Source organism: Tupaia chinensis, unplaced genomic scaffold (assembly GCF_000334495.1).
Source record: "Tupaia chinensis unplaced genomic scaffold, TupChi_1.0 Scaffold000049_1, whole genome shotgun sequence".
Classification (NCBI taxonomy): Eukaryota; Metazoa; Chordata; class Mammalia; order Scandentia; family Tupaiidae; genus Tupaia; species Tupaia belangeri.
In genome coordinates this window covers 788,404-804,577 of record NW_006159507.1, presented here as the reverse complement: position 1 = coordinate 804,577, position 16,174 = coordinate 788,404, and the positions used below count along the sequence as shown (strand labels likewise).

The following is a 16,174-nucleotide window of genomic DNA, read 5'->3' as shown; positions in this document are numbered from 1 at the left end:
GGAAGAGAGAGAGCGAGAGAAAATGAAAATGCACTCTCTAGGGGAATGACCACACCACGATCCTTTTCCTCCACCCTCCTCTTGGGATTCTGGGCACATCGCACATGCACACACACACACTCAGCGTGTTTCTAAAGCCACAGGGTCTGGGTCCCAAACTGTGCAGTCGGCCACATGGGATTTAGCACCTTAATCACCATACCGCTCAGCTGGTCCAGTTTCCATTTTCTTAACTCTCTTTTGTTTTCTTTGCCAGAGAGAGAAAGACAGGGAGGCGGTGAGAGCAGCACCCATGGCTCACTCTCATCGTCTCCATTTCTCTCCCGTCAGGGTTTTGGAGATGCACAAGCATGAGCCTGGCATTTGTTTGTTTGTTTGTTTGTTTTTGGAGAGGTTTTTGCTATAGGGCGCATGCGCTCACCGGAAAGACAGAGAGACAGGGAGATAGAAAGTGAGAAATCACCCCCCGGGAGGGATGACCACGCCGCAATCCCTTCTCCTCCATTCTCCTCTCAGGATCTTGGGCACGCACGCACATGGGCCTGGTGTGAGTTTAAGCCACCGGGTCCGGGACTTGGACCACGGTCGACTACATGGGAGTCCAGTGACATAGCCATTATGCTAACTGTTGGTCCCGTGCCTGGCATATTTTTCAGACGAATCTGTGGCTGGGATTTGAACTGCAGATGACTCCCTTAACGACTAGGCCACAGGGCCGGGCCACCCAGATTTGTTGTAAAGCTTCATCAGGCTGACGAGGAGGGGTCACGGCCAAGAGAATCGGGGCGTCGGGATGAAAAAGAAAGCAATACCGTTGCATCTGGCGGTAAAGACAAGCTTGTAGTGGGGCCCTGGGCATAAAGCCCCTCCCTGTGCCCGGCAGTGAGGAGCTCTAAGCCCTGCAAGCCACCAGGGTTCTTCCCCGCCTCGCTGTACGCTGTACGAGGCCGGGGAGCCGCTGGAATCTCCAGGGGCACAGGGAGGGCTGTGGAGGTGTCAGGTTGTGCTTCATATTGTCGGGGACGTGGACCCCCTTCCTGAAGTGTCCACCCACTCCAGCTTTAGATTTAGATCCAGGGAAAGGGTGTAAGCCCCCCCCCATCCCCATATTAAAGTAACTGTGGACTAGAGCAGAAAGCCCACACTATCTGTTAGAGAGGAAGTGGAGAGATTTCACCACGGTAGTTAGCAACACTGACGCCATCTTTGGCATCCTCTCGGCTGCTACGGGGCACCTGAGGGAAAAAAAGAAACGGGCCTTGTGATATAAAGAGAACAGAGGACGAGAGAGAAGGGAAAAGGGAGAAAGGCCTGTGTGTGGGGGGAGGGGAGGAATCAAAGAGAAACGAGAGAGGGAAATACAGATTTATTGGCAATTTTCCTAAAAGCGTCTGTTCTCTCCCTTTTCTGCCAAGCCCACAGTGCCGCACCTGCCTGACCGCCTTGTGGAAACAGCCCTTTCACACCCAGTACCAAGCAGCTGGCCTGGCCGAGAAGCCTCACTCCCTCTTCTAAGAGAGCCGGGGGCGCCAGTCAGGTGGCGTGGAAGTTAAGGTGGCTGGATCCCACATGGCCAGCTGTGTGGTTTGAGTCCTGGACCCGGTGGCTTGGAAAATACTCTGAGTGAGGAAAAGGGATTGCTGCGTGGCTGTCCCCCTGGGGTCTGCTTTCCCACCTTCTGTCTCCAGAGAGTGCACACACTATAGCGAATTAAAAAACCAAAAACGCCCATGGAGGGCATTTTCTCTTTCCTGGGGCGCCTCCGTGGGGACCCTACAGTACAAACACATCATTGCGGCTGGACTGTTCGTATCTCTTTCTCCAAGCAAACTGGTGAAGCAAGTTTTTGCGGGGGATGATTATTCAGGTGGTAAAAAGAACAAGCCACCACCTCCTTGTTCAGGGAACAGACAAGGGGTGGGGCCTGGAGGGCGGGGTAACAGCCAGGGCTGGGGCGGGGCTCAGGGCCCAGCTTGTTTCTCTCCGATGAGGGCCCAGCCCCTTTGTGAGGTTGCTGGCCCCTCTAGGACCGGACCGCGCGTCCTTCCTGGGCCGGCCCCTCCGCGTCTGTAGGGCCGGGCGTCTACAGCCTGGAGCCTCAGGTGGCAGGCAGGTCCCACGTCCCGGGGGCTCAGTTGTTGTCTCTGGCATCCGAGGAGGCACTTCCAAACAAGATGTCACTGTCCTGGGACATGCCGCTCAGCTGCGACTTGGTCTTGATGAGGAACTGCGCCCTGCGGAACATGCCCCGCTCCTGCTCCTGCTTGAGCTCCAGGTAGGAGCGGGAGAAGGTGTGGAAGATGGAGGTCACCGGGAAGGCCATGAGGAGGATGCCGCTGAGGATGCTGCTGAGCGCCACCACCTGGCCCGGCGTGCTCCTGGGGACCATGTCGCCGTAGCCCACTGTCGTCATAGTGATGACAGCCCACCAGTAGCAGGCGGGGATGCTGGTGAACTCGGGGCTGTCTGCCATCTCGTTCTCGATGACGTAGAGGAGCGGGGCAAAGAGGGCGATGGCCACGCAGAGGAAGAGGAGCAGGAGCCCGAACTCGCGCGTGCAGCGGCGGGCCGTGAGCCCCCTTGCTGGGCGCCTGCACCAGCCGCAGGAGGAACTCCAGGGAGAACCAGCCCACGCACACCGACTCCACGATGAAGACATTGTGGCACATCTGGGAACACTGGCCCTGGGGAGAGGCAGGGCGAGAGGTCAGGGCCACCAACCAGCTACGAAGCTCTGTCCTGTCCTGCTGCTGGTGGGCTGGGCCTGCTCACCTGCCTGGGTCCTCCTCCTCCTTGTGCTGGCTCCCAGGCCTGGGCATCAAGCCCCACCTGCATGCTGGCCACTGCTCATCTCTCTCCAGCCCAGACCTCGGCCTTGAACTCCAGGCCCCTGCTAGCTGCCTCCCTGATGCCACCGCCTGGGTGCCTGAGAGGCATCTCAAGCTTATCAGGTCCAAAACGGGGTCCCTGGTTTCTCCTGGCCACCTACCCGCTGTAATCCCCCTCCTGGGTTGTTGGCAATTCCATCCTTCCAGGTGCTCTGGACAAGAGACCTGGCCTGGTCCTGACCTGCCTGTCCTCCTTCACCTACAGTGCTCAGGAGGTTCCCCTGGCTCTCCATTTAAGCCATGCTAGGATCACCCCCTGGGTCTGTCCCCTGCCCTCGCCCCTGCTCCAGCTCAGCCTCTCTCACTGGGACAATTGCAGTCGCTTCCTCCTCAGGCTCGCTCGTCTCTGCAGTCCATTTCCCACATAAATCTGTCCTGTCCCTCCCCCTGCCCAGCACCCCTGTGGTTCCCAAAGGACTCAGAGAATAGCTCCAGTCCACACGGCCATCGGTCCTCTGACCGCCCACCTCCAGTCTCACAGGCCTTCTCGCACTCCTCTAATACCCAGGCTGACCCCAGCCTAGCCTGGGACTTTCTGCTTCTGCTGGGTCTCTCTTCCCCGAATGTCCCCATGGCTCCAGCCCTCCCTTCCTCTGGTTCTCCCATCATCAGCTTCTAAGGGAGACTCTGTTTAAAAATCCCCCCTCCCTGGGGACCAGCAAATGGCATAATGGTTATGTCACTGGATTCCCATGTAGTTGACCGCTGTTTGAGTCCTGGACTTGGCAGCTTGAAACTCATGCTGGGTGCATGTGCATGCATGCTCAAGATCCTGAGAGGAGAATGGAGAAGAGAGGATTGCAGCATGGTCATCCCCCCTGGGGGGTGATTTCTCACTTCTGTCTCCCTGTCTCTCTCTGTCTCTCTGGCAAGCACACATGCCCTATAGCAAAAATCTCTCTTAAAAAAATGCCCCCAGTCCCCTTCATCTGGCTTTGTAGCGCTCAGCATCTTCTCACATGTGTTGTAAGTTCCTTATTTAGCGTGTTTATTGTCTATTTCCGCCCCACACCCCACCCTGGCAGATTACAGCCCCCCAGGCCAGGGTAGTTTGTGCTGCTGTTCACTGCCCGAGCTCCGCCCTAGAAGGGCATGCAGGTGCTCAGTACATGGTCATGTGAGTGATGGGAGAAGGCTGATGAGTCCAGACGGTGCAGGCAGAGGGACCGGGAGAGTCGGCTGGGGGACCGGAGCCGCCCGGAGACCTCAACCTTGGCACCCTTGCTCACTGCCCCAGGTGAATTCCAGCTAAGGCTGCCTTACAAAGCTTTCAAGAGAAGTTGGAAATCTGTGGTTTTACGTGAAGTCTCTGGGTGATACATGTTGGTGATAACTGTTGGTTAAAGGGAGGAAATGTTGATCTAAGTGTCGATAATAATTCAGTACAAAGCAAACACCCTATGGGCCACTAAGACACATCTTCACGTCGCACTCTGCACACAGGCTGCCAGATCCTCTCTCTGGGCTGGGACATAACTGGATGGGAGATGGTCCTAGCGGACTTGACCTCCTTCTCAGAGAGGTGCTTGGCTTGGAAAGAAGGCATCTTGCCAATTGCTGGGCACGGCTGGGTTCTACGAGTCCCTCTATAGTACCTCTCTCTCTAGAAATAAGGTAGAGGCTGGAGATAGGAGCTAATAACTTGGTGGGGCTTTAAGTTCTTGGACTGCTGGGGTGGGAAGCCACCTCCTCTAGGAAGTCTTCCTGGAGTGCCCCCCGCCTCTAAGTAGCCCCAGCAATATTGGTGGGTCCATCACATGAAGCCCTCATGGCCTATGTCCCAGACTTATGGTCATGGGGAAGGGTATCATGACCCCAACCCCAACCTCGTTTCAACAGACTTGAAGGCCCGAAAGGTTGGAAGCCTTGTGGTGGTCGCTCTGCCTTCCTGGGGTGCTGGTGCACAGTTGGCATCAAATGTGTGCACAGGGAGCGAGTGAAACAGTGAACCCCCGGGCCCAAGTGAAATCCACAAACAGTATTTTTGGTAAATCTGGATATATATATATATAAAATTAAGTAGCAGAAGTTCAATAAAACAGTGGCTTTATTAGTATTTTCCTGATCTTTTCAGGACCGAAGATGCTGGCGCCAAGAGGAGGTCAGTACCAAGTACAGGTACTTCCAGATAGGCCTCGAGTGGCAAGTGCTTTCTCTCCTTCTTTTCCTGTCTGACAGGAGCACTTCCTGCGCTCTCATTGTATGCTGCTTCCTGTCCCTTCCTGTGGACCCCTCACTGGGCCCCCTGGGGGGCAGGCCTGTGCAGAGCTGTCTGGACAGGTGAGGAAACGGAGGCGCAGAGAGGTTAAGGAACTCACCCGCAGTGACCCCGTGAGAGTGGACAGACTGGGATTCCAAATCGGGCTGTCTGGCGCTAGGCCTGCCCTCTGCCACGGCGCTGTATGCTTACCAAAAGCTCATTTTACCAGTTCAGCGCTGTTTTTCTAGTATCCATTTTAAAATTTCAATGTATAAAAAAAGTGCCAGCAACCCTCTGCGGATTATAAATGGAACAGCGATCGCTGCCTCCTCCATAATCTATGCGTGCAGGAACCCTCCCGCGGTGTGTACCCTCAGGTTAAACCAGAGCACGCGTGGTATGTGCATGGCATGTGCAAGTTCGTGGTCAGTGCTCCATAAATGCTGGCGGTACCCCGGGCAGCTCACGCCACCGCCATGCCTGTTTCTCCGATGCCAGTACAACCCGTACCTGTCTGAGACCTTCTGATCTTGCTTGAAGCTTGCTTCTAGAACCCCCCACAGGGAAGGGATCTCACACATAGGGAGGCCGAATAGAAGGTCCCTGCCCCGCGGACTCAGCTCCCACCAAGAACCACCATAGGGAGGCTGGCTGGACTCAGACAGACCTGGGTCTGGGCAGCAGCTCAGCCTCAGTGCACTCAGCTGCCAGAGGGGTGTGAGGTCACTTCCCCAGGCTATGGAAGGCCACAGAAGATGAAGTGGGCGGAGCTGCAGTCCAGGGCCAGCTCCTCTGAACCCTCGGAATGGCGTGCCAGGCCTGGGGTAAGCCTTTACACGCATTCCCTTCTTTAACACGAGAAACACTCACTGAGGACGCACACCCTATCAAAAAATGTTCTTAAGACCCAGAAAGCGTGTCTAGGATACCAGATACTAGCGAATTAAGATGAGGAAGAACTCAGGGCAGGAGAGACGCTGATGCTACGTGAGGTGCTCAGTTCAGGCCGGGCACGTCGTAAACCACGGCATTCACTCATTTGCTTATCTTTTCATTCATTCAACAAATAGAGGTTGAGCGCCTTTTCCGGGCAGGACACTGTTCTAGGCCCTGGGGGAAGATGGGGACACAGTGGAGACCAGATTGGGCCCAGCCACTGAGCCCTTGGTGCTCAGATATTAGCAGGGAGGTGGATGGCGCACAGGCACACACAGTCCCGTGGCACCATGTCAAGAGGGCCTGGGAATGCTATTCAGACAGTGCCAGCCAGGGAAGGCCTCTGGGAGGAAGTGACAGGGGGTGGGCTTAAGGAGATGCAGTCTCCTGCCCCCAGAGACCCTTCCCTCACTGTAGCAAGCCTCCCCACGTGCTGCGGGCTCTTACCTGCTCCTCCTCCTCCCTCAGGCTGGGCAAGGTGCTGACAGACAGGTTGACCGCAGTGACGGTGACAAAGAGCACTGAGAGGCAGGGGGGGGGGGTGCCGGGCAGCCCCGAGTGTGGCCTCTCCACCATGTCGCGTAGTCTCCGCATGCAGCGACCCAGGCGGCCCTCACCCTCGGGCGGGCTGTCGCTGTCGGGGCCTTCGCTGTCCAGCGGGTCGTCCTCGTCCTCGTGCTCCACCATCTCGGCGAACTCCTCGATCTTCTGCAGGTAGCGGCGTTTGCAGCAGCCGTCCAGGTGGTCCTCGGCGATGCCCCAGTACAGCAGCTCCTCCTGGAAGGACAGCGCACACACCTCGCGTAGCAGCCGCAGCTTGCCGGCCCGCAGGAAGGTCAGGATGGTGCCGAAGGCCCCGGGGTTGCGGTCGAAGAAGAACTCGTTGCAGGTCACGTCGTAGTCATCACACACGTTGAGGATGTCGTCGAAGTTGGTGCAGGCCTTGAGCTGGCCCAGCCGCGTCAGCGGGAACTCGTCCAGCGTGGTCCAGGGCAGCGAGTACCTGATGCCGCCCACGTTGATGATGATCTGCCGCCGGCGGTCCTCGGGCTGGCAGCCCTTGTGGGGCTGTTCCTGCGGCCGCAGCCGCTGCGCCCGGCGGTAGAACACGCCCTTGATGCCCTGGCTCTGTGGGAAGAAGGCCGGGTGGAAGGAAGCGTCTGAGGCGCAGCTCAGGGCGCTGTAGTCGTAGTCAGAATTGTCTCCCGGTAACAGGGTCATTTTGGGCCTTCACATCCCTCTGGGCCTGGAGTGGGGTGGAAGCAGAGGAAAGCCCCTCAGTGACCCTGATCTTGCCTGCATTATCACCTTGCTGATAATGCAGATTCTGCAGTTGGTCAGGGACTGCATGTTTGGGTCTCCCCAAAATGCGCCTGTTGAAACTCTGACCCCCCAATGTGATGGGACTAGGAAGTGAAGGCTTTGGGAGGTATTAGGTTTAAGTGAGCTCACAAGAGCACCACACTCCCATGGTGGGATTCGCTTTTTTTTTTTTTAATTGCTGGAGGGTGTGTGCACTTGTAGAGACAGAGACAGAGAGAGAGTGTGCGTGCACATACTCCCAATGTGGCATGGCCACACAGCAAGCCTCCATTTCTCCATCTGACAGGATTTGGGGCACACACACATACCCCTGGTGTGTTTTTCAAGCCACTGGGGCCAAAATTCCAACAGCAGTCAGCCTTGTGGGATCCAGCTTCCTTAACCACTAGGGTATGGGGCCAACCCAAAAGGATAGCCGTCTCCCCACTCCAACATCAAACCTGGTTTCTATATGGTTTAATCAACTGATGATTTTAAAATGATACTTAGGGATCATAATAACGTGTTAAATCTCCCCTAAAAAAGAAATCAAACCTGGTCTCCCTCATGTCAGGTGGAGCTTCCAAGAGATCATGAGCACCTTGGTAAGGCTTTGACTCACAGCAGTGACAAACGCTCGACCATTGTCAGGCCCCAGCGAAACGGGCAAGCCAAAACAGGGAACAATCTCAGGAGTTTCTCAACGACTGCCTGTATGGGTAGGGCAAGGTATTTTCTCATGGGAAGAGCAAGCAGGTTTATAGGAGCAGACAGCCATATCAAGGTAAGGGAACAAAATGGATGAACAGTTGCTCATGTGCAAGATCTAATATGTGGCCCTCCACAGCACCACTACACCAAGGTGCCCAGTGCTCTTGTGATAAGAGGAAGTGACACCAGCACGCTCTATCTCTGTCATCCTCCGTGTGAGGACAGTGAGAAGGCAGCAACCCAGAGGAGGGGCCTCATCAGAACCTGAATATGCTGGTACCCTGCTCATGGACTTCCAGCCTCCAGAACTGGAAGAAGTTAAAACTGTTGAAGGCACTCAGTCTTTCGTACTTGTTACAGCAGCCTGAGCTGACTGATGCACTCACTTCAAAAACAGCAACAGTGTCATTCAGCATTTCCTACCCTGCACAGTTCTTCCACAGCTGCCTGGTTCATGCAATAAAAATGTCCCGACACTCTGCCTGCGGGCCTATGGTGGGCCTGGAGCTGCAGTGCACAGAATCATGTGTGGTCCTGACCCCAGAGGGCTGACATCCTGGGGACAGCAGGCACACCTGTGCGATTACTTACTTAACGTTCTATTTTAACTGAGCCAAACACTTGCATATCTTTAGCTTGAAAAGGCAGGTTAGTGTAGACAAGAAGTTCTCAAGCAGGGCTGTTTTGACCCCAGGGAGCCAGGCCTGGAGACATTTTGGATCTTCACAACTTGGGGTGCTACTGGCACCTCGTAGGCAGAGGCCAGGGATGTGCTGAATGCCCTGTAACATACAGAGAATGAGCTGGCCCCGATGTCTGTAAGGCTGAGTGGAGAAGCCCGGGGTAGTGGTTGCACGCATAGACTTTGGAGCCAATGACTTGACCTTGATTTCCTCGTCTGTAAAATGGGTATAACCAAGTGACCCACTTCATTGGATTATTGAAAGGACTAAATGAGTTACCTTCACACGAATCCTTAATGCAGTACCAGGCACATAGTAGGCACTTAATAATTGCTGTTGGCCCAGCTGGGGGCAACAATGCATGGTGCACTGGACTGCAAATGCTGGAAGTCACAGGGCCAACCGTGGGTTCAGATTCCCAGGTCAGCCTGAAAACATGCCAGGTGTGTGCGTCTTGGACACTCAAGATACCAAGGAGCAGGAGGGCTGGGAAGGGGCTATGGTGTGATGAGACCCTGCCGAGCGTTCTCTTTCTTATGCACATGCTCTCTACCATTAAAAAACTGTTGTCTGTTGTCAGGACCAGCAGATCACATAATGGTTATTCACTAGACTCCCATGTAGTTGATCGTGGTCCAAGTCCCAGACCTGGCGACTTGAAACTCATGTTGGGTATGTGTACATGTGTGCCCAAAATCCCAAGAGGAGAATGAAGGAGAAAGGACTGCAGCATGGCCATCCCCTCCTGGGGATGATCCCCTCCTGGTGATTTCTCGCAGTCTCTCTGTCTCTCCAGTGAGTGTGTGCATCCTATAGCAAAAATCTCTTTAAAAAATTGTCTATTGTTACTGTTAGTACTTATCTTACAGGGATACTGGGTATCATTTCCATCCATGGAAAGCAGATAACACCTGCTGTAAGTAAGCAATTGACAAAGAAATATACAACTATCCAAAGAATGCCACGTATGCTCCCGGCTCAGCCAAAACCCCCCTGAGGAAACAGGAGTGAACTGGATAGCCACGCTTGCTCCTCCAGACGACAGGGGCCCTTTGTTCTTCCAGGGCCTTCTCTCGGCTCTTCCAGCTAAATGTGGCACCCCCTCTTCCATTTTAGAGTCATCTCTGTGCAAGCCTGGACTTTCATTACCCTGCTTATTCCCTGGGGGGAAGACCTGTGCTTTTCTGATCTCCAACTCCTGTGCCCAACAGCCCAAGAACTCAAAGAAGTGCTTGCTGAATTTCCTGTTGATGAAGCCAACATGATGAGGCACTTCAGGGAAATTGAGATCAAATATCAGCTTCCATGGACTCTTTCCTTCCTGACCCTCAAAGCTAAGGGTGTGCACGCCTAGAATGAGATCGCTGATTCATTTCTAGCTCATGGACTGAGTGTGGTTCATAACTATTTTGCTAGGCTCGGAGAAGTTTTTGAAAACAGAAGTTTCATGTGAAAAAAATCCATATTCTTGGCTTCTCTTGAAAAATCAGAATATCTGGCAACATTTGGCCCAAATTCCAACAGAGAAATGGCTGTTCCTTTTAGGCAGCTCATGCTTGCTCTGATCTGCCGCAGTCTCCACCCCTCCTTATTGTGTTCCTAACACCCACTCTACTTTACTCACACATGTTCCCTCCCTGGCCCTGTAGGCATTTGAGTATGAGGCTTTTAGGATAGCAACAGAGCTCTCCAGAACTAAGCCAACGCACAGAGACTTAGTAACGGTCAAACATGGCTTTTTAAAGGCACCTTCCCTCCTGCAGCTCAATCCCCGATGAAAGCAAGTAGTACTGGTGAAGTTCATCACTTTCGGTGGAAACCCACTTCCTACTCCTGGGTGCCAGCAGGTGCTATAGACATGTTGGGGAAAACACACGCTCACACCTCTGGATGAGAAACAGCTGTTTGTTTGTTTTGTTTTTGCTATAGGGCATGTGGGCTGATGAGAGAGAGAGAAAGCCAGAATTCACTCCCCATGGGGGATGGCCACGCTGCAATCCCTCCTCCTCCAGTGTCCTCTCGGGATTTGGGGCACATATGTACATGTGCCTGATGTGATTTCAAGCCCCCAGGTCTGGGACTTGAACCATGCAGCAGCTATGTGGGGTTCAGTGCCTTACCCTCCATGCCACTTGCTGGCCTGAGAACCAGTGTTTTCATAGGAGCTGGAGGAAGGGGGCTGCACTTCTGAAAGGGGCTCCTTCCTATAAGGAACTGCCAAGCGCAACCACGTCATCACTCCCCTGGCCGCTCTGGGGAGAGCTACGGTTGCACGGATTGGGTTTCGGAAACCGAGGGCACACCTCACAGTGTGATTTTACAGCGCTGAGAGGGTTTCTAACTTCCCCTAAAATTGGAAGCCATCTCCTCAGGCACAGCCTGCCAGGATCCCTCAGAGGCGTGGGAATAATCCCTTTTAGGCACTTCGCTCAGCGTCAGGCTTTTTGGCTTTGCTGCCTTATCTTCGCCACCAAGGACAACAGATACGTTCTGTTTGGCAAGAGGGCGACAGGCCAAGGGATGTCCCTGGGCTCCCACAGCCTGGAGGGCTCTTCTGAAACCGCAGGCCGTGATCAAATCTCTCTGGGAATCTCTTCTTCCGACTTTGCCCACTTCTCCTCCAGCCAAGGCTCCCTCTTAGGGACTCCTCGGCTGTCCCTCACGCCCTGTCCACATTGTGAGTTTCCTGGGTGGGAGAGACCTTCCCTGGGTGGGTGTTCGGTTTGCAGTGTGTTTGCAGGTGGACAGGGTGGGAGGTGGGACACCACTGCAACACCATCTGCTCAGAGCCAGAGTCCCCTGTCCAGGGCCAGGTGCTGAAATGTGCTCCGCGGGGTCCTGAGGTGGGGTGCCTTCTACCATGGCCCTGGGCATCGCCCACACCCCATCTGCCGAGGGGGGAAGGTGGTTCAACCACTCTGGGCTCTACAGTCAGTCGGTCCGTGCTTCTGGAAAATCATGCCGCTTTTCGCCTCTCCCGACCCCTCACAGGAGGTCAGTCCTTCTATTGCCCTACTGTGTTAACGGCTGGCTCTGCGTTAAAGCGTGATGCGCTTCTGTGATTTGGCCTCTGAGGCTCCACGGATGACTGGGAAGAGGAAGCAGTGAGAGGGGTTGCAATGGTGGAGAGCAGACGGGGTCTGAGAGCGCTGTCATTCACTCATTCATTCTTTTGTTCACTCACTTATTCAATAGTTACTGAACACCCGCCACGTGTCGGACTTTGCTAGGCCTGGAAGCATGGCAGAGAACATTCCAGTGGGGACAGTCTCTAAATAGGTGCACAAGTCATTACAGGCTGGGGTGGAAATACAGCAAGGCGACAGGTGGAGAAAGACTGGGGTGGCGGGTCAGGGAGGGCTCCTTGGAGAAGGGGACATGGGCTGGGAGGGGTCCGTCTGTGAATACCTGCGAGAGAATGTTGAGGTGGACAGAGTGGCAGGATTTTGCTGCCTACCTGGGAGGTGCGCTTGCATAGTTAAGGACCAAAGCGGGTCAGGGAGGGCTCCTTGGAGAAGGGGACATGGGCTGGGAGGGGTCCCTCTGTGAATACCTGCGAGAGAATGTTGAGGTGGACAGAGTGGCAGGATTTTGCTGCCTACCTGGGAGGTGCGCTTGCATAGTTAAGGACCAAAGAGAAGGCCGAGTGGCTTGTATGGTGGGTGAGGTAAAAGAGGCAGACGATAACCAGGGGAGGCCGGCAGATGCCAGGCAGGGCAGGGCCTCGTGAGTCACTGTAGGGAGAGGAGAGGGGAGTCCACGGCGGCTGCCATGTCGGGAACAGACTGTGGGTGGGCTGGGAGGCCAGGCTGGGAGCTACCAGAGACATTCTAGAGGGAGACAATGGACCCATGGAGACCTGGCTCGTTGTGGGATGAACTCGGGAGGAGGGAACCAGGATGGTTCCAGTGTGCTATTTCCAGAGAGGGCCGATAGGTGGCGCTATAGGGAGCCCAGAGTGAGAGGAAGCATTTCCGGGCAGTAGGATGATGGACAGGAGAGGACATGGACTTCCGGAAGAGTCAACAGGGATGGGGCATCTCGAGTGGGAGCTGTCAGCCCACCAAAGCGGATCTAAGAGTAGGACAGCGTGGAGGTGGGGGAGGTAGCTGTGACCCGCTGCGCTAGAGAGGGCAGGAGACAGACTGGCAAAGCAATGGCCAAGCTAGAGGCAGGGGTCTGATGATGCCCGGTGCCCACTTCCCTGCTGACGCTGCACCACCTCAGGCCCCAGAGGTCAGTGCAGGCAGACGCCATTGTGGGGCTGTGGTAGGCAGAATACCGTCCGCCAACAGCTCCAAGGCATCCGCTTCCTGATCCCGATCCCTGAAACTATGTTAGACTACGTGGCACAGAGGAACTGGGGCACAGATGGAATCCGGGGAGCAAGCAGACTCCGAGATGGGAGATGATCTGGATGTCCTGGCTGGGTCCTTCAGTGTGGAAGGGGAGACTGTCAGAGCCATGTGGCACCGAAGGCCAGACCGGCCATGGTTGGCTTTGAAGACAGAGGAAGGTCCTCAAGTCAAGGCAGGCAGGAGGCCTCTAGAGGCTGGACAAGGCCAGGAAGTGGACTCCCTAGAGCCCTGGCCAGAGCTGGCCTTCCAACACCTGGCTTCAGCCCAGTTAGACCCCCTGCTAACTCTGACCTCCAGAACGGTAGGATAACACTCGTGGGTCGCCAGTGCCACTCAGTTTGTGGTAACCTGTTACAGAAACAACTGCAAATGAACACAGGGAAGGCTGAGGAGAAGCTGGTCCCACCCCAGCATGGGGGGACAACTTACTGATACCCCAAGCCGAGGGGCAAAGGAACGCACTGGCTTTGAAATCAGGACACCAGGGCTCAAGGCCCGTTGCTCTGTGACTCGGGCCAAGTTGCACCTTACCTCTGAGCCTCAGTTTCCTCATCTGTACAATGGAATATGGGTAAAGGTGAGGACAAGATGGATGGTACCAGTGACACGTTCGCCTCAATGCCTGACACACCACGGACCCTCAGCAGACAGCTGCTGTGGTATTACTGAGGGGAGTCTGCCACCACCTCCTCTCCACCTGACCGGATCCTCTGGGATTTGGAGCAGCGTCCTCTGGCCACCAGAGCCCATTGCTAAAGGGGTGCACCTGGGGAAGCCCCCGGAAAAGCCACTGAGCAGTCCCGTGGTCCTCTGTCCCAGAACCTCACTCTGGTGGTGGTAGGTCCTCAGAAAGTTCAGGGAAAATGCATGGAAAACCTGTGTGGATTTCGATTTTATTTTTATGCCAAAATAAGTTTGGGAACCAGCAGTTAGCGTAATGGCTATGTCGCTGGACTCCCACGTAGTCGACTGCCATTCACATCCCGGACCCGGTGGCTTAAAACTCATGCCGGGTGCATGTGCGTGTGTGCCCAAGATCCCGAAGAGAATGGAGGAGAAGGGATTGCGGCGTGACCATCCCCCCTGGGGGGTGATTTCTCGCTTTCTGTCTCTATATCTCTCTCTCTCTGTCTGGCGAGCGCACACGCCCTATAGTGAAAAACCTCTCCAAAAATAAATAAATAAATAAAATAAATAAGTTTGTACTATAGTCTCATTTTCCACAAACTTTCTGAAGTCCCCCATATGTCTTAGCCCTGAGGCCACGTGGGTTGTGGCAGTCGTGGTTGGTAATTAATTATCTGTATTCAAATCCTTGACTCAGGGTTTGTTTCTGGGGGAATGAGATAGAAGAGAGGAATAGATGCTGGCTGCTGTGGTACCAGGAGGTCCCCTGGTGTCCCTCCCAGGGGAATGGACGAGCTGGCCCTGGCAGGTGCTGACTGTGGGATCCTGCAGATTGCTTAGGAGCAAGAAGCAACAAACTTGATCTAGGCTGAGCAATGCATTTGGGTCTTAGAACCCGATGCCGAGAGGAGAAAGAAACAGCAGTTCACAGCAATATGCTATTTATGTAAATGAACACGCACATCACATATCTCACAAGGACTCAGCGCATAAGGGTCTCACCCACAGGGAGGGGCCTGGAAGAGCGAAGGAAGGGGAAAAGAACGGGGATTAGAATAAAGGCGAAGAGACAGTGAGGTAAGAGGGCCTCGCTCAGGCGGCAGGAGAAGGCTGCGATGGAGCAATGAGTGAGGTCACACAGCCCCGATCTTAGTCTGGCTAAAAATGAAAAATGACAGCTTCTCATTAAAAAGAAAAATGGGACTGGCCCCAAAGCTTGTTGGTTAGGGAGCTCGATCCTATGTGGCTAGCTACGGTTTGAACCTTGGCCCTGGTGGCTTGAGAAACATGCAGCACCGATGTTCATGTGGGCCCAAATCCCGTGGGACAGGTGGAAGAGAAGGGGACGTGGCATGACCATGCCCCTTCGGGGGATGATGCTCCCCCCCACCCCCGTCTCTCTCTGGCAAGCACACATAGTCTCCAGCAATTAGAAAAAAAAAAGAGGGCCGGCAGGTGGCGTGGAGGTTAAGGCAGCTGGATCCCACATGGCCAGCTGTGCGGCCCAGGTCATGGACTTGATGGCTTGAAAATCACACCAGGTGTGTGTGTGCATGCCCAAGATCCCAGGAGGAGCTGGAGAAGGGGTTGTGGTGTAGCCATCCCCCTTGAGGGGTGATTTTTTGCTTTCCCTCTCTCTCTCTTGCTCTCACTCTGTCTCTCCCTTGTGAGTGCACAGGGCCTATAGCAAAAACAAAAACAAGACAAAAAACCAAAAACCAAAAACAAAAACAAAGCTAATAAAACAAAAACAGAAATAAAGGAGAATGGGAGGGAGGGTGGGTGGAGCTCCCTAACACAGTGCTCCCTGGTGCTGAGCGCACGTGAGTGGTGGAGGGAGGGCAGGTGGAGCTCCCTAACACAGTGCTCCATGGCGCTGAGCGCACGCGAGTGGTCTGGGTTTGCCTCCCTGTGTACACTGGGCATGCGTGTCCGGCCTGCGGGGCTGGAGTGGATCGAGGTGTGTCAGCCCTAGTGAGGATGCCTGTCTCTCTCTCTCATGCAACACAATGGGCCAGCAAGTGATGTGGAGGTTAAGGCGCTGGATTCTCACGAGGCTGACCATAGTTCAAGCCCTGGACCCTGTGGCTTGAAAATCAAGGGGCCATGTGTGAGTATGCCCAAAACCCTGAGAGGAGAATGGAGAACAAGGGACTGTGGGGTGGTCATCCACTGGGAGGAATTTCTCACTTTCCCACGCTCTGTCTCTCTGTGGAGAGTGGATGTGCCTTATGGCAAAAAACCCCCCCCCACACACACACACACAAAGCACAAGAAAAATAAAACCACCAGCTTCTGACTCCTGGGTACTCAGTGGAGACACAGAACCCTGGGATCGTCCCTAGACTTTCCCAATGAGAAGTGTCTTGGGGGCCAGGAATCAGCATTTTTGCCAGCCCCCCCTAGATTCTTATTACACTAAAGTTACAGGGAGAAAAAGAGAGGGCTGGGGAGGGAAATACCAGGAAT

At 54.6% G+C, this 16,174-nt stretch overlaps 1 protein-coding gene across 1 annotated transcript in view; it reads right to left on the bottom strand.

Moving 5' to 3' along the window:
- Window positions 1-1,182: 1,182 nt before the first annotated feature.
- The window catches only part of KCNG1 (potassium voltage-gated channel modifier subfamily G member 1), a 20,734-nt gene continuing 5,742 nt past the window's right edge, over window positions 1,183-16,174 (bottom strand). Inside the window, 3 exon segments of the mRNA XM_006141263.2 lie at window positions 1,183-2,578; window positions 2,580-2,684; window positions 6,472-7,270. Coding sequence (XP_006141325.1) covers window positions 2,132-2,578; window positions 2,580-2,684; window positions 6,472-7,245 — 1,326 coding nt within the window. The 5' untranslated portion in view covers window positions 7,246-7,270 and the 3' untranslated portion in view covers window positions 1,183-2,131.